The sequence below is a fragment of the Copadichromis virginalis genome, linkage group LG17 (genome assembly GCF_057382275.1).
Source record: "Copadichromis virginalis isolate Kocher_CV1m ecotype Utaka linkage group LG17, C_Virginalis_male_GT1.1, whole genome shotgun sequence".
NCBI lineage: Eukaryota > Metazoa > Chordata > Actinopteri > Cichliformes > Cichlidae > Copadichromis > Copadichromis virginalis.
The window spans coordinates 38,774,223-38,788,046 of NC_140634.1; the positions used below are offsets into that span (position 1 = coordinate 38,774,223).

General features: G+C 42.7%; 1 protein-coding gene across 1 annotated transcript in view; it reads right to left on the reverse strand.

The window, feature by feature from the left end:
• pde4ba (phosphodiesterase 4B, cAMP-specific a) overlaps window positions 1–13,824 on the reverse strand; it is a 215,680-nt gene that overhangs the window by 167,652 nt on the left and 34,204 nt on the right. The window contains exon 2 of the mRNA XM_085436058.1: window positions 10,923–11,017. Within this exon, the coding sequence (XP_085292184.1) occupies window positions 10,923–11,017 (95 nt within the window). The remainder of the gene's footprint in view (window positions 1–10,922; window positions 11,018–13,824) is intronic.

Genomic DNA, 13,824 nt, shown 5'->3' on the forward strand with positions numbered 1-13,824 from the left:
GCTTTCTTTTACAGTTAAATGGACAACAAAACACTCATGCTTCACTCATAACTGAGTGTTATTTATGGATTTTCCAACACTGTAAGCACAATGCGTAACAGGGCATCCTTGGCATCTTTCCCATTTGTCATTCGCCTCCACTGACACTCAAATCCCTCCGTGCTCAAGTCAACAAAACAAAAGAGGAGAAAACAAAGGAAGAGATGAACTGAGAAAACATACTCCCATTGGTTAGAAGGGCGGACGTACGGAGAGTGGGAAAGGGAAGAGAGGCAAGGATGTAGATCAGGAATAGCAGGGGAAAGGTCTAACAGAGACTAACGTAAGTGAGAGGATAACATCGGGAATGGCAGGAACAGCTCAGAGAAGGAAGGGTGAGTCAGACAGAGAGAAAGGAAAGAGAGACAACTACAGAGAGTAAATAGAAGAGCATCTGAAAGAAACTGATTAGTATTCTCTAAAACACAGCTGACCAAAGCTTCCAGCAATATGCTCGTGCTTTTTGCATAAACACAAGGAGAAACACAGACCTGTGCATGCAAGCAAACAGCAAATGTTTGCAGCTGCAGATTTATACACAAGCCTGAAAGTCTGTGGCATTTATTTGTTCTTCAGACTTGCAACCTTGCATGGTTCAGCAGATTCAAAAAGACATGAAATATACAATTACTTTGAATATAAAAAATGTATTGCGTGTTTAACGGAACAACACAGACATAATTTTGTCTCTCAATAAAAGGCCGTTCTAGGTCTAATAACACCATTCGCTTCAATTTATATGCTGCTGAAAGTGATGAAATATTCCACTGAGGTTGACAGAGGGACCGGATATTAATAAAACTGTTTGGTGAATTATTATCCCTGCTTTCCTTTCTTTTATCTTCATCTTTTCTTTATCGCTGTGAAATAGCCTGATCCCTGCGTCTCAGACGAGAGATAAAATAAATTGCCTACTTTCCCTCGCCACAGAAAAATGCGTGACGTCTGATAAATTTAGCTTGTCGGAGGGTGAACACGAAAAAAAACAAAACATCCTGGGTGTAATTTGCCGAAGGCCATTTTTTAAAGTGATTTCAGCTTCTTTTTTTCAATATGTGTTGATGGACAATTTAACGGAGAAACAGAAGACGAGGAGATGTAACAAAGCACAAGAAATCCACTGCAATCCGCCTGGAAACCATCCTCACCGACCGTTTATGAGGAAACATCCTCCGTATACTCACCACCCTCTCGAAAAGCAGCGATTTGTGGTTCGCATTACACAGACAAAAATCAGACAAAGATCTACGAGCTCATTCAAAACTATCCTGTGTGGTTATAATTAAATATCACTCTCAATCAGTGCACTTAAATACAACCAAACTAACACAAAGACATGCAGCGACCCACAAAGTGCGAGGCTAAAACAGTGCCACGTGAACGACTGGAGGGCAAAGTGCACGAGGTCACAGCGCACATAATCCGAAGGCGCCGCAGGAGAAGACTCATTGTTGCTGTGGTAACAAGCATTACTGCCCCTGACCACACACACAAAAGAGAAAGTAAGAAGCGGGTGGAGGGAGAGTAGCGTACGCTAAGACTGATACAGACACGGCTGCTGAGAGCAGGCCAAAGCACTGAGGGCTGGAAGAAGAGACGGAGAGAAAGCATTGAACTGTTGCCGACAAATAAATTCAACCCTCCGCTTACAAGCTCTGTGATTGGAGAATGAACAGCTGTTCGGTTTGACCCGCGCACCGTGTAAATGCAAGCCTGCCAGCCAGAACGGGAGAGCGTGAGAGTTCTCCACAATGACAGAAGAAGAGATGGAGGCAGAAAAAAACGTGAAATGGTGACAAGTGAGAGAGGCAGCAAGAGAGGTTAAAGGTCAGAAAAAGGGAAATGGAAGAAAGGTGATAAAAAGAGTGACCAAAAAAGACAAACACCACATGATCAATTGTTGCATTTCAGCATCTTTCCATATGAGTTTTGTCTGGTCTGTCGCAGCCCCTCACCACACTAACAATGTTTGTCACTGCTCTCTAAAATACTCACGCATATGATTAATGAATGAGACACGAGTCATTCATGTTTTCTGGTTTTCCACAGCTGTGATTAAGGTTTGGTCAAATGTTAAAGGATGTCAAGCACTGTTGGGAGCACGCTGTGCAACAAGCGGTGCTCTAACCCTAACAGTATAGAAATGTTCATCAGAATCCTAACACAGCATCATTAATGAGAATAAAACGATCTTTTCACCATTGTAAGACAAAATCCTCCTTTTCTTTTTCTACCAGTAAACACAGAAATAGAGTTGTTAAAAATCTACACCCTGGAAGGACTTTTAGAAAAGTTCAGTTTTCAGTTTATATGGGAACGAAAATCATAGAAAAAAAGATTTTCTATGTTTTTTATACCTAAACACTAATGTGCCTGTGGACAGGGCCTCAGAATCACTCACAATAAGCAGCAGCTCAGCGGTCCCCAACCCGCGGGCCATGGACCGGTACCAGTCCATGAGTCGTTTGGTACCGCGAGAGTTGAGGCTCGGGTGGTTTTCAGGATTTTTATCGTTAACTCAGTTTCCCCGGGTCTTTTCCCACGTTGTCGTTGTGTGTCTTATTTTGAAAGAAATATTTACCCGTTACCATAGCGACCAGAGAGCATTAAGGGGCAGAGGAGGATGTTGCTGGCGCATTTCAGAAGTACGCTGCTAATAAAGTTACACAATTACACAGTGAATTTGCATTTATTATTATGTTTACAAAATAGCACCGTTTTTGTCTTCGTCATATCATTTTATTTTGTTGAATTTACCCGCGACACCTTAAAGCCCGGCCTGTGAAAATGTTGTCTGACATTAAACCGGTCCGTGGTGCAAAAAATGGTTGGGGACCGCTGGATTGGATTATTAGATGACTACTTATTGGCCTAAACACTGCCACACACCAAGAGAGTCCTGGGTTTGAACCCAGGCAGGGCCCCTCTATGTGTGGTGTGCATGTTCTTTAGTTTACCACAAAGTCTACTATGGAAAAGACATACTAGTCCTCTAATAACATTAATGAACACTTTCAGATGCAGCATGCTTTAAGGAAAACTTTAAATCCAAACTAAAAAATGAAGGACAAGATGAGAAAGTTCAAAGGTTAAATTATAGCTGTATCCCCTAATGGAAATATTACAGTGTGGAAACTTGATGAGAGAGATGCTTGCCCAGGCACACTTTCTTGTAAGCCCTAGGAAACAGACTCTAATTGAAGGTCAGCTAAATACTCAGAGCTCCGTTAACTGTGTGTGCACTTATGTGCGCATAAATATGCAGAGTCACACACAAATGGCAGTGTGCATTCAAGTGCACTCACACAGACAAGCACTAAACTAATCCACAGACAAACAGAGAGATGGAGAGACAGACCTGATCAGGTCACAGCTGGTTAGCTGTGATCTGCATGGGAATGAGGTCATTAGGTCTGTGGGACTTACAGATATTATTTAATTTGTCCAGCCTTCAGCACAGCAGAGTCTAATCTCTCTCTCACACACACACACACACACACACACACACACACACACACACACACACACCTCCCTGCACAAACTATCACCTCGCATCCAACCTCACTGTACTTAAAAACATACAACAATCTTCTCCACTGCAGTCTCCAGCTTCATGACCCAAACACTCACTGGCATAGCTACTCTCACTTACACCAATCCAGTAAAATCCCAGCTAAGCATCACCAGCTAAACCAAATCCCTTTGGCTAGAGGTAAAATCCAGTGGAGTGTCCCACCTAAACACACATTACTTTATTGATTCACAAACGCCTTACAGCCTGGGCTTACGGAGAGCTTTCCAGAACATCGTCTACTTTAGTGGTTCTCAAACTTTTCACAATGAGCACCACCTCATAAAATATATGGCTCTTAAAGTACCACCTTTATGACCTACATTAAAGTACAATAGTATATTTATTTTAATTGTCATAAACATGATGTGATAATAATAACAACTGTACTGCATTAAAACATTCACAGCAGGTGGGATCGCCAGTCTTTAAGTGATGACGTATGAACCCTGCTTCCGGGGCCAGTCTACTTTGTGTTTATTAAGGCTGTTGTGTTTTCAACATGTTTTAATGCTTTGTATCTTCTTCTATTTAATCTGAACAAGCCTCTACAAACAGTCAGTGATCACTGTCGGCCTCTCTCGGTTTTTATTACCACTGTTCATTTTAAAGCTCAGTTTTTAAAACCCTGCATGTAACTACAGCCCCAGCCCATGCAGCAGTATATTAATGACTAACCTTGTATTGTGGTACAGTTGTTCTCCTGACTGAAGTTTGGTCCGTTTACAGCATCCTGCCAGCCTCACATTAACTTTTATCGAGTGGAAAAAAGTTAGCGTTCATCCTCCAGCTTCACTGTGTTTATGCTAACATAGCTGTGTAGCTAGCGATCACGTAGCACATCATTATATACCAGCTAGCCCAAGTTCAGTAACCCTACAAACGTCACTGCTGTTTAGTTGTCTGTCTTAATTTATGTAGGAAGTGATAGCAGAGCTGTACGTTTGAACTTTTCAGAAATCCCTCAATCAGAACATGGAGTATTATTTATTCTTAACATTTTTTGAGAGATTTCCCGCGTACCACTAGAGGGAGCCCGCGTGCCACAGTTTGAAAATGACTGGTCTACATGTTGTTTCGGTGTACTGTCACCAGGGGGCAGTGTCAGAAATAAATGGAACAATCCGGTTGTTCAGTCTGACGTCACTAGCCGTGTCTGGGCCTAAACTCCGCTGCAGTTCCATATATCAAACGATCACTATGGCATTACTGAGAGTTGAAAAACTGTCTAAAGTCTTTCATCTTTAATAAAATGATCAGCGTTCTGCTCTACCAGGTGTAACAATTGAGTTTAACATCCAGGCATCCATGAAAACGGAATTTATGACATTTAACGGAGTTAGAAGTTAGCAGGGAGTTAGCTCGCTAGCTTCTATCTAAATACAATATAACATGTCCTGACTGCCGGGTTTTGGAAACAAATTAAAACGTACAGCTCTGCTATCACTTCCAGCATAAATGAAGACAGAAAACTAAACAGCAGTGACGTTTGTAGGGTTACTGAAGTTGGGCTAGCTGCTATATAATGATGTGCTACGTGACCGCTAGCGACACAGCTATGTTAGCATAATATAAACAAGCTAACTTTTTTTCCACTCGATAAAAGTTAACGTGAGTGTTCTCGGTGGTCAGGAACAAATGTAATCGCATGGCAGGATGCTGTAAAAGGACCAAACTTCAGCCAGGAGAACAACTGAGATAATCCATCCACAATACGAGGTTAGTCATTCATATACTGCTGCATGGGCTGGGCTGTAGTTACATCCTAAGGTTTTAAAAACTGAGCTTAAATAAATGATTAGCGGTAATAAAGGGAGGTCAACAGTGATCACTGACTGTTTTAGGAGCTTTTTGAGATCAAATAGAAGAAAATACATAACATTAAACATGTTAACAACACAAAAGCCATATTAAACGCAGACTACTTTAGACCCGGAAGTAGGATTCGTCGCGTCATCACTGAACAACCGGATAACGTGTATGACATGAGTCATCGTTGTGGTTCTCTCTGCTCTGTTTAACTCATTTCCTTTCATTTGAACTTTTTAAACAGTCGCCCTTCATCTTACACACAGCACCATCTTCTACTGTCCGTTTGTTTTTTGTTGGTCACTGGTTGCAAATCTAAAATTGCTCCGTTTAGCAAAAGAGCTACTAAAATGAACAAAAACGTGGTTACATGAATTCTGCTTCACGCAGCACCCTCTAACCAAATATGAGCGTTTTCACTTGTAAGAACACGGCTGATGATACACGACAACTTCAGACCTGAACTGATTCTGGTGACATTTTTTGGACTTTTTGCCTAGAAACATATGAAGAGTGATATTTGAAGATTAATACCAGTCTCATGTCAGGGCATCAACTTTAAAGTTACAGGTAAGAGGTGATTAGCATAGCTTAGCATAAAAACTAAAACCAGGAGGTAACTGCTCTGAGCTCTCTCACAACATTTATATAATTTCTATATTTCAGCTTACCCATTACCCAAGCAGTACTTTACCATAGGGTTGCCAACTCCCTGAAAAAATAAATAAGGGACACCTCGTGGCCAGGGCCGGGCAACCCAGTTGTCTTCACCCTTCCCAGTGTGGTAGCTCTTTTTTGTGTGTGTGAAATTATTTTTTAACCATTTGACTTGAATTTGATTTAAGCAGATGCATATTCTTTGTGATATGACCATATGGGAAACAAATGATCATTTAGCCATTTATTTTTAGCTCAAAATGACAACATTAACACAGTAAAACAGGTCTCTTTCTTAAACAGAAGCCTGTCATGCTTAACTTTTGAGAATATAAGTAAATCTTTCTTTAAAAGAACTCTGTCCTGCTTAACTTAAAATTATATAAATTAATAGAAAGCAATAGAACGAAAAATATTCTTGTAACTATGCACATTTAGTACATTTGGCTTCAGCTGAGGTATTATTTCAGCTTTTCTAAAGCTAATCAGCTGCTCCTGTTTGTAAACCCACTTGTTCCCATGATTACGCATCATAACTCATCATCATTATTCATCTATGTATTACTTTTATGTATTAGTGATCTATTTGTTGTAATCATCTATCCTTGCAGTTGTTTATTACACAAAATAAATTATATTATCACACTTCTGGCCACATAGCGCTGATATTCACTGCACATGCCCATTTTAACCTTAACCAGAGGGTTTAAAAAACAAACCAGTGTTTACATACCATATCTGCTTCTGCCGTGGCCTGGTGGACAAGAAATTGGTTAAGGGTTCCCAGAGCTTTCACGCCCCTCATGTTCTTCATGTGCCCACCATTAGAAGCATGCCTATGGAAAAAGTGCGCCGGCACACAGTGCAGTGCGCTTTATAGGTGTTATGGTGACCTTTTCCAGCCAGGTGTTTCCCTTTTCCCATTCCTCCCTGTACTTTTGCAGCCTTTTTTTTCCTTTCTCTGAGGGAAACAAACATTGCTGCTCTAATGCTGGGCTCACACTGTGCGATTTTTGGCCCATTTTGAGACGATTTTTGAGTCGTGCGACCGATTTGGTGATCGGCCCGATTTTGGCCTTCATTGTGCATCGTGTAGTATACGTGGGGTAACGAGAAGCGATTAACACCTTGAGCAGCTCCCGATCATCAATCGCTCGTGAGCCGCTCACACTGCTCGCGCGCAAACACGTAAACGCCGTGAAAAAGATGGAGCAGCACGGCTGCGCAGCGTGTGATCTGGACACAAGCGATGGAGGCACAACTTGTAGAACTTTGGAAAGCTCATCCGAGCCTTTTCGATGTGGCATCACAAAATTATCACGACCACAACAACCGTGAAAATAGTTGGATTTACATTGCTGCTCATTCACAGCTGTCTGATCAATGTTTTTCATTAGCAATTTAGCAAAGTTGATGGTGGTGGTGTGTCTGTGTGAGTGAAAGACAGAGAGAGAGAGGGAGAGCGACAGATTTTCTGTTATAACCTTCATGTTATGGAGGCACAGTGTGAGCACTCAGGTCGCATCAGAGCATCGGGCGGTATAGTGTGAGACCCTGCATCGTGACCTACCAACTTCTAACCCCTGCGAGTCAATCGTGCAGTTTGAGCAGGAGCTGAATAACGTGACTGAAAAAATCGCACAGTGTCTGCCCAGCTTTAGGTGTACTGTCGTCCGAGACTTGCACCGCAGAGTCGGCGTTTGTTTCCCTGTTGGCCATGCTTCTTGTTGTGGTCATCTGTTGTCTTCCGGTATTTTCTCCGCAAGCGACCTTTCCTCGACCAATGAGACGAGCGGTAATCTGAATTGTCATACTCGAATTGTCATAAGTGTGCTGTCAGCTCATTGGTCACAAAGCAGGAGAGGGGCTGGGCATTATGTTTTCCAACAAAGCGTTAATTCCATTAACATTTATAGACTACTTTTGATTCTCACTGTATTATGTAACGGAGCGGAAAGGCTGATTTTATTTCCACAGTGTCGTTTTTTAAAGGAAGGAAACCTTCCTCCAAACGGACAGAGCAGTGGAGCCGCCAAGGGAAAGCACACGATTAAAAAACTGTATAATTAAAATATAATTTATTATATTTAAATAGTTAAAAATGTAAGATAAATTAAAACAACCTTGGCCAAGGGATAACACAATAAAAATCAATAAAACACAACATTAAAAGTCCAGTGGAATCCACCACAGCATAAAAGTCCCAGGGAGTTAAGAAATCCAGCGAAGTAAAAGGGAAACCCAGCGGAGTCCTCTCCTTCCTTTCCGCATTCGCGTCTTGATATGCTAGAGAAAGGGAGGAGCGGCAGTCACTATTCTTCCGGCAGTTTTTATTCAATAAAAGGGGATAAGTCAAAGACTTACCCCGGGTGGGCAGAGCTCTCAACTCCGCCCGCCGCTTCTTAAAAACTGCAAAGCCACACAGCCGTCCCGTGCCTTGCGCTGGTGCTGTCTCCGCTCTCCCCGCTGGTACTGTCACTCTCTGCACTGGTGCCCTGTGCGCTGGTGCCCTGTGCGCTGGTACTGTCCGTTCTCCTAACGCCCAGCTCCACCAGCCCCTTCGGCTTGCAGGCGCCGCCGCCGCCTGGCACCACTTACTCCTGGCCGTCATTCTAGCCTCTCGGTCGAACTCCTTCCTTTGGTCTGCCAGGCCCTCTTATTGGCCTCTCTGGGATCTCTCGCAGGTGTGATCAGTTTATTATCAGGTAGGGGCGGAGTCTTTCCAGGACAAGTCATCAAATAAATACCATTAAACATGCAGTAAAACTCATAAAAATAAACCAGTGTACAATATTAAAATGGTAAAACGCAGCAAAACATGCATAGTAGAAAAACTTAGATGACTTGTCCCTTTCCACCCCGTGACAATTACGGGACAAAGTGCGTCCCTTATTAGCTCAATACGGGACAAAGTGCGTCCCTTATTAGCTCAATACGGGACGTGTGCTTTTGTTTCTAAATACGGGACGATTCCGTTTTTTAAGGGACGGTTGGCAACCCTACTTTACCATAAGACACATATGTGGTGATACTGAACAAGGATATATGGTTTCTGTTGAGGTTTTGTGGACGCATGACCATCAACCATGTGATATGAACCTGTTTGCCGTTTTGGACGTGTGACAATCAATGGCAGGAGTCTCAAACTCGTGGCCCGGGGGCCCACGTCACCCCTACATGCTTTTTGTGACATTTTTGTTTGGTGGTGGTGTGCCGTGTGATTTTTCTAATGTGAAATATGTGCCGTGGCTCCAAAAACACCGAACTAGACTATCTGGTAACCATCAGAAAATAATGGCAAAATTACTTCTAAAGTCCCAGTCACTAACCAACAGACTGGTCAGTGAACCTGTGGTAACCACCTCATGCTCGGGAAAAACATGAATTCCCTAACCGGTCGGCAAAAACCTCCTGAAATCTTTGGTCACCGGCTGCGATTGACGTTCGTGCCTATGACGACTTGTTGCTTTACTGTGGCTGCATATGCAGCATCCCAATGATGCTAATCTAAGAATAAAAGATGGACACTTCAGTTTTAATTTCAGTGGACAATTATTACAGACTGCCCAGTTTTCATCAGCCTAGAAAAAAAAAAGCCGACAGCTGTTTCATTTGTTCTTCATTTTCACATTTGTCTTCCATTTCAGTAATACGTCTCCCAATAATATTATTAAATATTTATACACCCAGAATCCATTTCCCTCCTCCCCACGCTGTGTTCCTGAATGTAATTCACTGGAAGTCTAACAAGAACTCAAATGTATTTCGATAAAGCAGTAAAGCACACAATTTTCAAACTGACACAGAGAGCAAAAGATAAAGACTCAGAGAGTCTGAGTAATGCACACCCACACCTTCAGCTATGAAATGTTTCAGCAAAAAAACACCCACAGCCACAAAATGAATCTGCCTATCTGTACGGTACGAGTGTACTGTGTAATTGCTTAGGTGCTAAACGTGCTCCGTCCCAGGACCGTGTCTTACAAGTAAACTCAACTGATTTTCAAATGCAAATGGACTGTGGTGGAATGGAGAAAGGGAGAGCTTTAAAGCTCCATATTTGCATCCCATGTATCAGGTTGGGTTTTTTTCCCCATATTTAACGATGACCTGGATTTTTCTTTCAACTTCAAAAACTGGTTTAATTTTATAACATCACTATATCATAGTTGCATTTCCAGATATTTTCCCAGAGCAAGTTTAGGGGTCTCCATCCATATATTTCAGTCAGGGGAAGAGTTTATTAGCAACAGCTGTATTTGCAGAATGTGAGTGAGTCTGTGAGTTATTAGTTTTACATGCCTGTGAGCCTGAACAAACTCAGAGTTGGAAGTTGAAGAAAAGATGAGCGCACAACGGGAGCTACGGAGCTAACAAAGGAGAGACAGGAGAGAGACGGCAAAGCAGAGAGGAGCTGCCAAAACACAGGGAAGCGTGCACAGAGTGGGGCATTAAAAGCATTAAGAACAAAGATTATAACTACATGGAAACTCTGGTACATAACATGTGCAGATTTGTTCATTCGCCATCTCGACTGTTCATGAGCCTCACTCTTCAATAAAGCTGTTGTGGACTCTGGTATTTTCTCTGTCTGTTAATCAGTCTCTTTTTCTTTCTCTAAATTGAAATCTGATTCGTGACTTTGTCACAAATACCAATAACCACAGTAATACCTGTCTTTTGTTAGGTCTCTACCCCAAACAGCAATTATAGCTCATTCTTCACAAGGTAAGTGAACCCTGCAGTGACACAAGCTGTCATAAGCTGCTTGATAAATGCCTGGCGTGCGTGTTATATGCAAACTATCGCGCACCTTTTGAGATATTTTGAGGACATGCCGACTTACATTGTTGGGAGAGACTGTGAGGACACTCCTGCTCTTCCTCATCTTTCCGTAAGTATCTCTCGTGCTGTCCAAACACAGCAGCTTCACGTGCAAACCTGGAAAAGACAAATAGAGAGAATTATCATTTCGTCTTTTCTGGAAACATCCAGTTATAATAATCTATATTTTATTAGGAGTAACTCAGAGATCATGGTTTTTTTTTAAAGAAAAAACACGTTTTTACTGCTTGTGCCTGTCACCTGTACACAAACACACATGCACCAACAATGAGTTTAGGATTCAGGCTCATCTTTGTTTGAGAAAAATAAAGCAAAGCAGTCGAAACAGCCTAGCCTCAATATTGCTCCTATGAGTGTCATGCATCAGCGCAGTAGCACCAGCATGCAATAATGTGCAAAATTTTTTTCCCATAAAAAACAGACCAAGAGAGGAGCTGGCTGGCAACTGTGGCGACGCGATGGCTCTAATGATGCATTGATTTTTGTTTATCTGCATTTCCTTCGATCTCCCCAGTCCTCCAATAAAATCTGACTCATGTAGAAAACAAATAAAACCAATTTTCAAATTTCATTGAAATTGGAATTTGGTGTTGAAGGAGGATGAAATGAACAAGATTATTAGTTCTTACAAGAGACAAGATACAGATCGCGTCTAACAAATTTATTAGACCACCACAGAGGTTTAAGGTTTATGCCACAGCTTCTCTAATTTAACAATATTGATAATTACCTAAATCACTTTTTATGTTTCTTTAATCGTTAATCCACCAGCATGAGCAAGCTCTTTAATCATGGGGTGGCTGTAGCTCAGGTGGCAGAGCAGGTCAGCCACTAATCAGAAGATCGGTGGTTCGATCCCAGGTTGCCTCCTGGCTGCATGCCAAATATCCTTGGGCAAGATACTAACCCCATGTTTGCCTACTGGTGGTGGTCAGAGGGCCTGGTGGCGCCAGTGTCCGGCAGCCTCGCCTCTGTCAGTGCGCCCCAGGGCACACTGGGCACTGACACCCACTGCCAGTGTGTGAATGACTGAATGTAGTGTAAAGCGCTTTGGGGTCCTTAGGGATTGAGTAAAGTGCTATACAAATTCAGGCCATTTACCATTTATAATCAAAATGATGCTTTAAATTCTAAAATATAAATGCAGTACAGTGGGTTCAGTTCCACCATCAGGCCGGGATCTTTCTGTGTGGAGTTTGCATGTTCTCCCCGTGTCTGCGTGGGTTCTCTCCGGCTTCCTCCCACAGTCCAAAGACATGCAGTTAGTGGGGTTAGGTTAATTGAAAACTCTAAATTGCCCGTAGGTGTGAATGTGAGTACGAATGGTTGCGTATGTCTATGTGTTAGGCCTGTGACAGACTCCAGGGTGTACCCTGCCTCTCACTCCAAGTCAGCTGGGATAGGCTCCAGCTAGGGGTGGGCGGTAGAAACGATATGAATTTGGCAAACGGTAGAGGTTTTGCTTATACCGCTCTACCACGATAGCGCATGTTGATGGTGTCATCAAGCTGCACCTGTTTTGGTCGAAAGCATCGCAGCGGCTGCAAGCATGGAGCTTACACGTGGGGAGGAGGAGGTGCGATGTTGCTCATATGCACCTGGTTTGGGTTTAAGCAGTCGGATGTTAAGCAGAAAAATATCATCTGCAAATTATGTCGAGTGACAGTAATCGCGAAAAGACAAAGCACGTTTTGGAATATGAGGAAAGCCAAAACCGTGGTTCGGGGGGTTGGGAAGCTCGTCTGTAACTGGAAGGTTGCCGGTTCGATCCCCCAGCTCTCTCCGTCCTGGTCGTTGTGTCCTTGGGCAAGACACTTTACCCTACCGCCTACAGGTGATGGTCAGAGGGGCCGATGCCTCGCTTCTGTCAGTCTGCCCCAGGGCAGCTGTGGCTACAACTGTAGTTTGCATGCACCAGTGTATGAATGGGAGAGTGAATGAATAGTGGAATTGTAAAGCGCTTTGGGTGCCTAGAAAAGCGCTATGTAAATGCAATCCATTATTATTATTAATGCTGAATTCTCTGGCAGCTGCTCTATTCCCATGTTGTTGCAGTATATTAATGACTAACCTCGTATTGTCGATGGATTATCTCAGTTGTTCTCCTGACTGATGTTTGGTCCGTTTACAGCATCCTGCCATGCGATTGCATTTGTCTCTAATCATCAGGAACCCTCACGTTAACTTTTATCGAGTGGAAAAAAAGTTAGCATTCATCCTCCAGCTTCACTGTGTTTATGCTATGCTAACATAGCTGTGTCGCTAGCGATCACGTAGCACATCATTATATACCAGCTAGCCCAACTTCAGTAACCCTACAAATGTCTCTCCCAGTGATGCTGCAGTGTTCTACGGAGCCCCGCATGGGACATGGAAGAAAAAAAAATTAAGACTGACTTTTGCGAGATCTCGCAAAAGTTGAATTCCAACAATGGCGGCAGCTACTTAGTTGTAATATTACTCTTTCTGGCTCACAAAATACACTTTTAAGATATTTTGTAGTTGTGTAAATGTCAGATACCTGCTCGGTTTACAAGACATCACATATTTGCAAAAGTGCTCCGACGTTTTCGGAGATCTGACATCCACTAGCTCGAAGCTAACGGGAGGTCGAGACCTACTACAGCCGGGAGGAACACCGCTTTCCCGGCACATCGTGCCTCGACCTCCCGGTCGGCTTCGAGCTGGCGGCCTCCGAAGAATGCGGCTAAAACTTTTGCGAGATCTCGCAAAAGTTCCCCGATGGATAAATTTTTTTTTTTAATCCATGATTCTTTGTTTTTTAGATGAACTGTTTTACACTTGTTTTGATTAAGATGCCAAATGATGGTTATTTACTTCCTCAACAGAAGTATGTGTTCTAGTCGTTGACCGTTGGGGAAGAGATTGATTATGATTATATA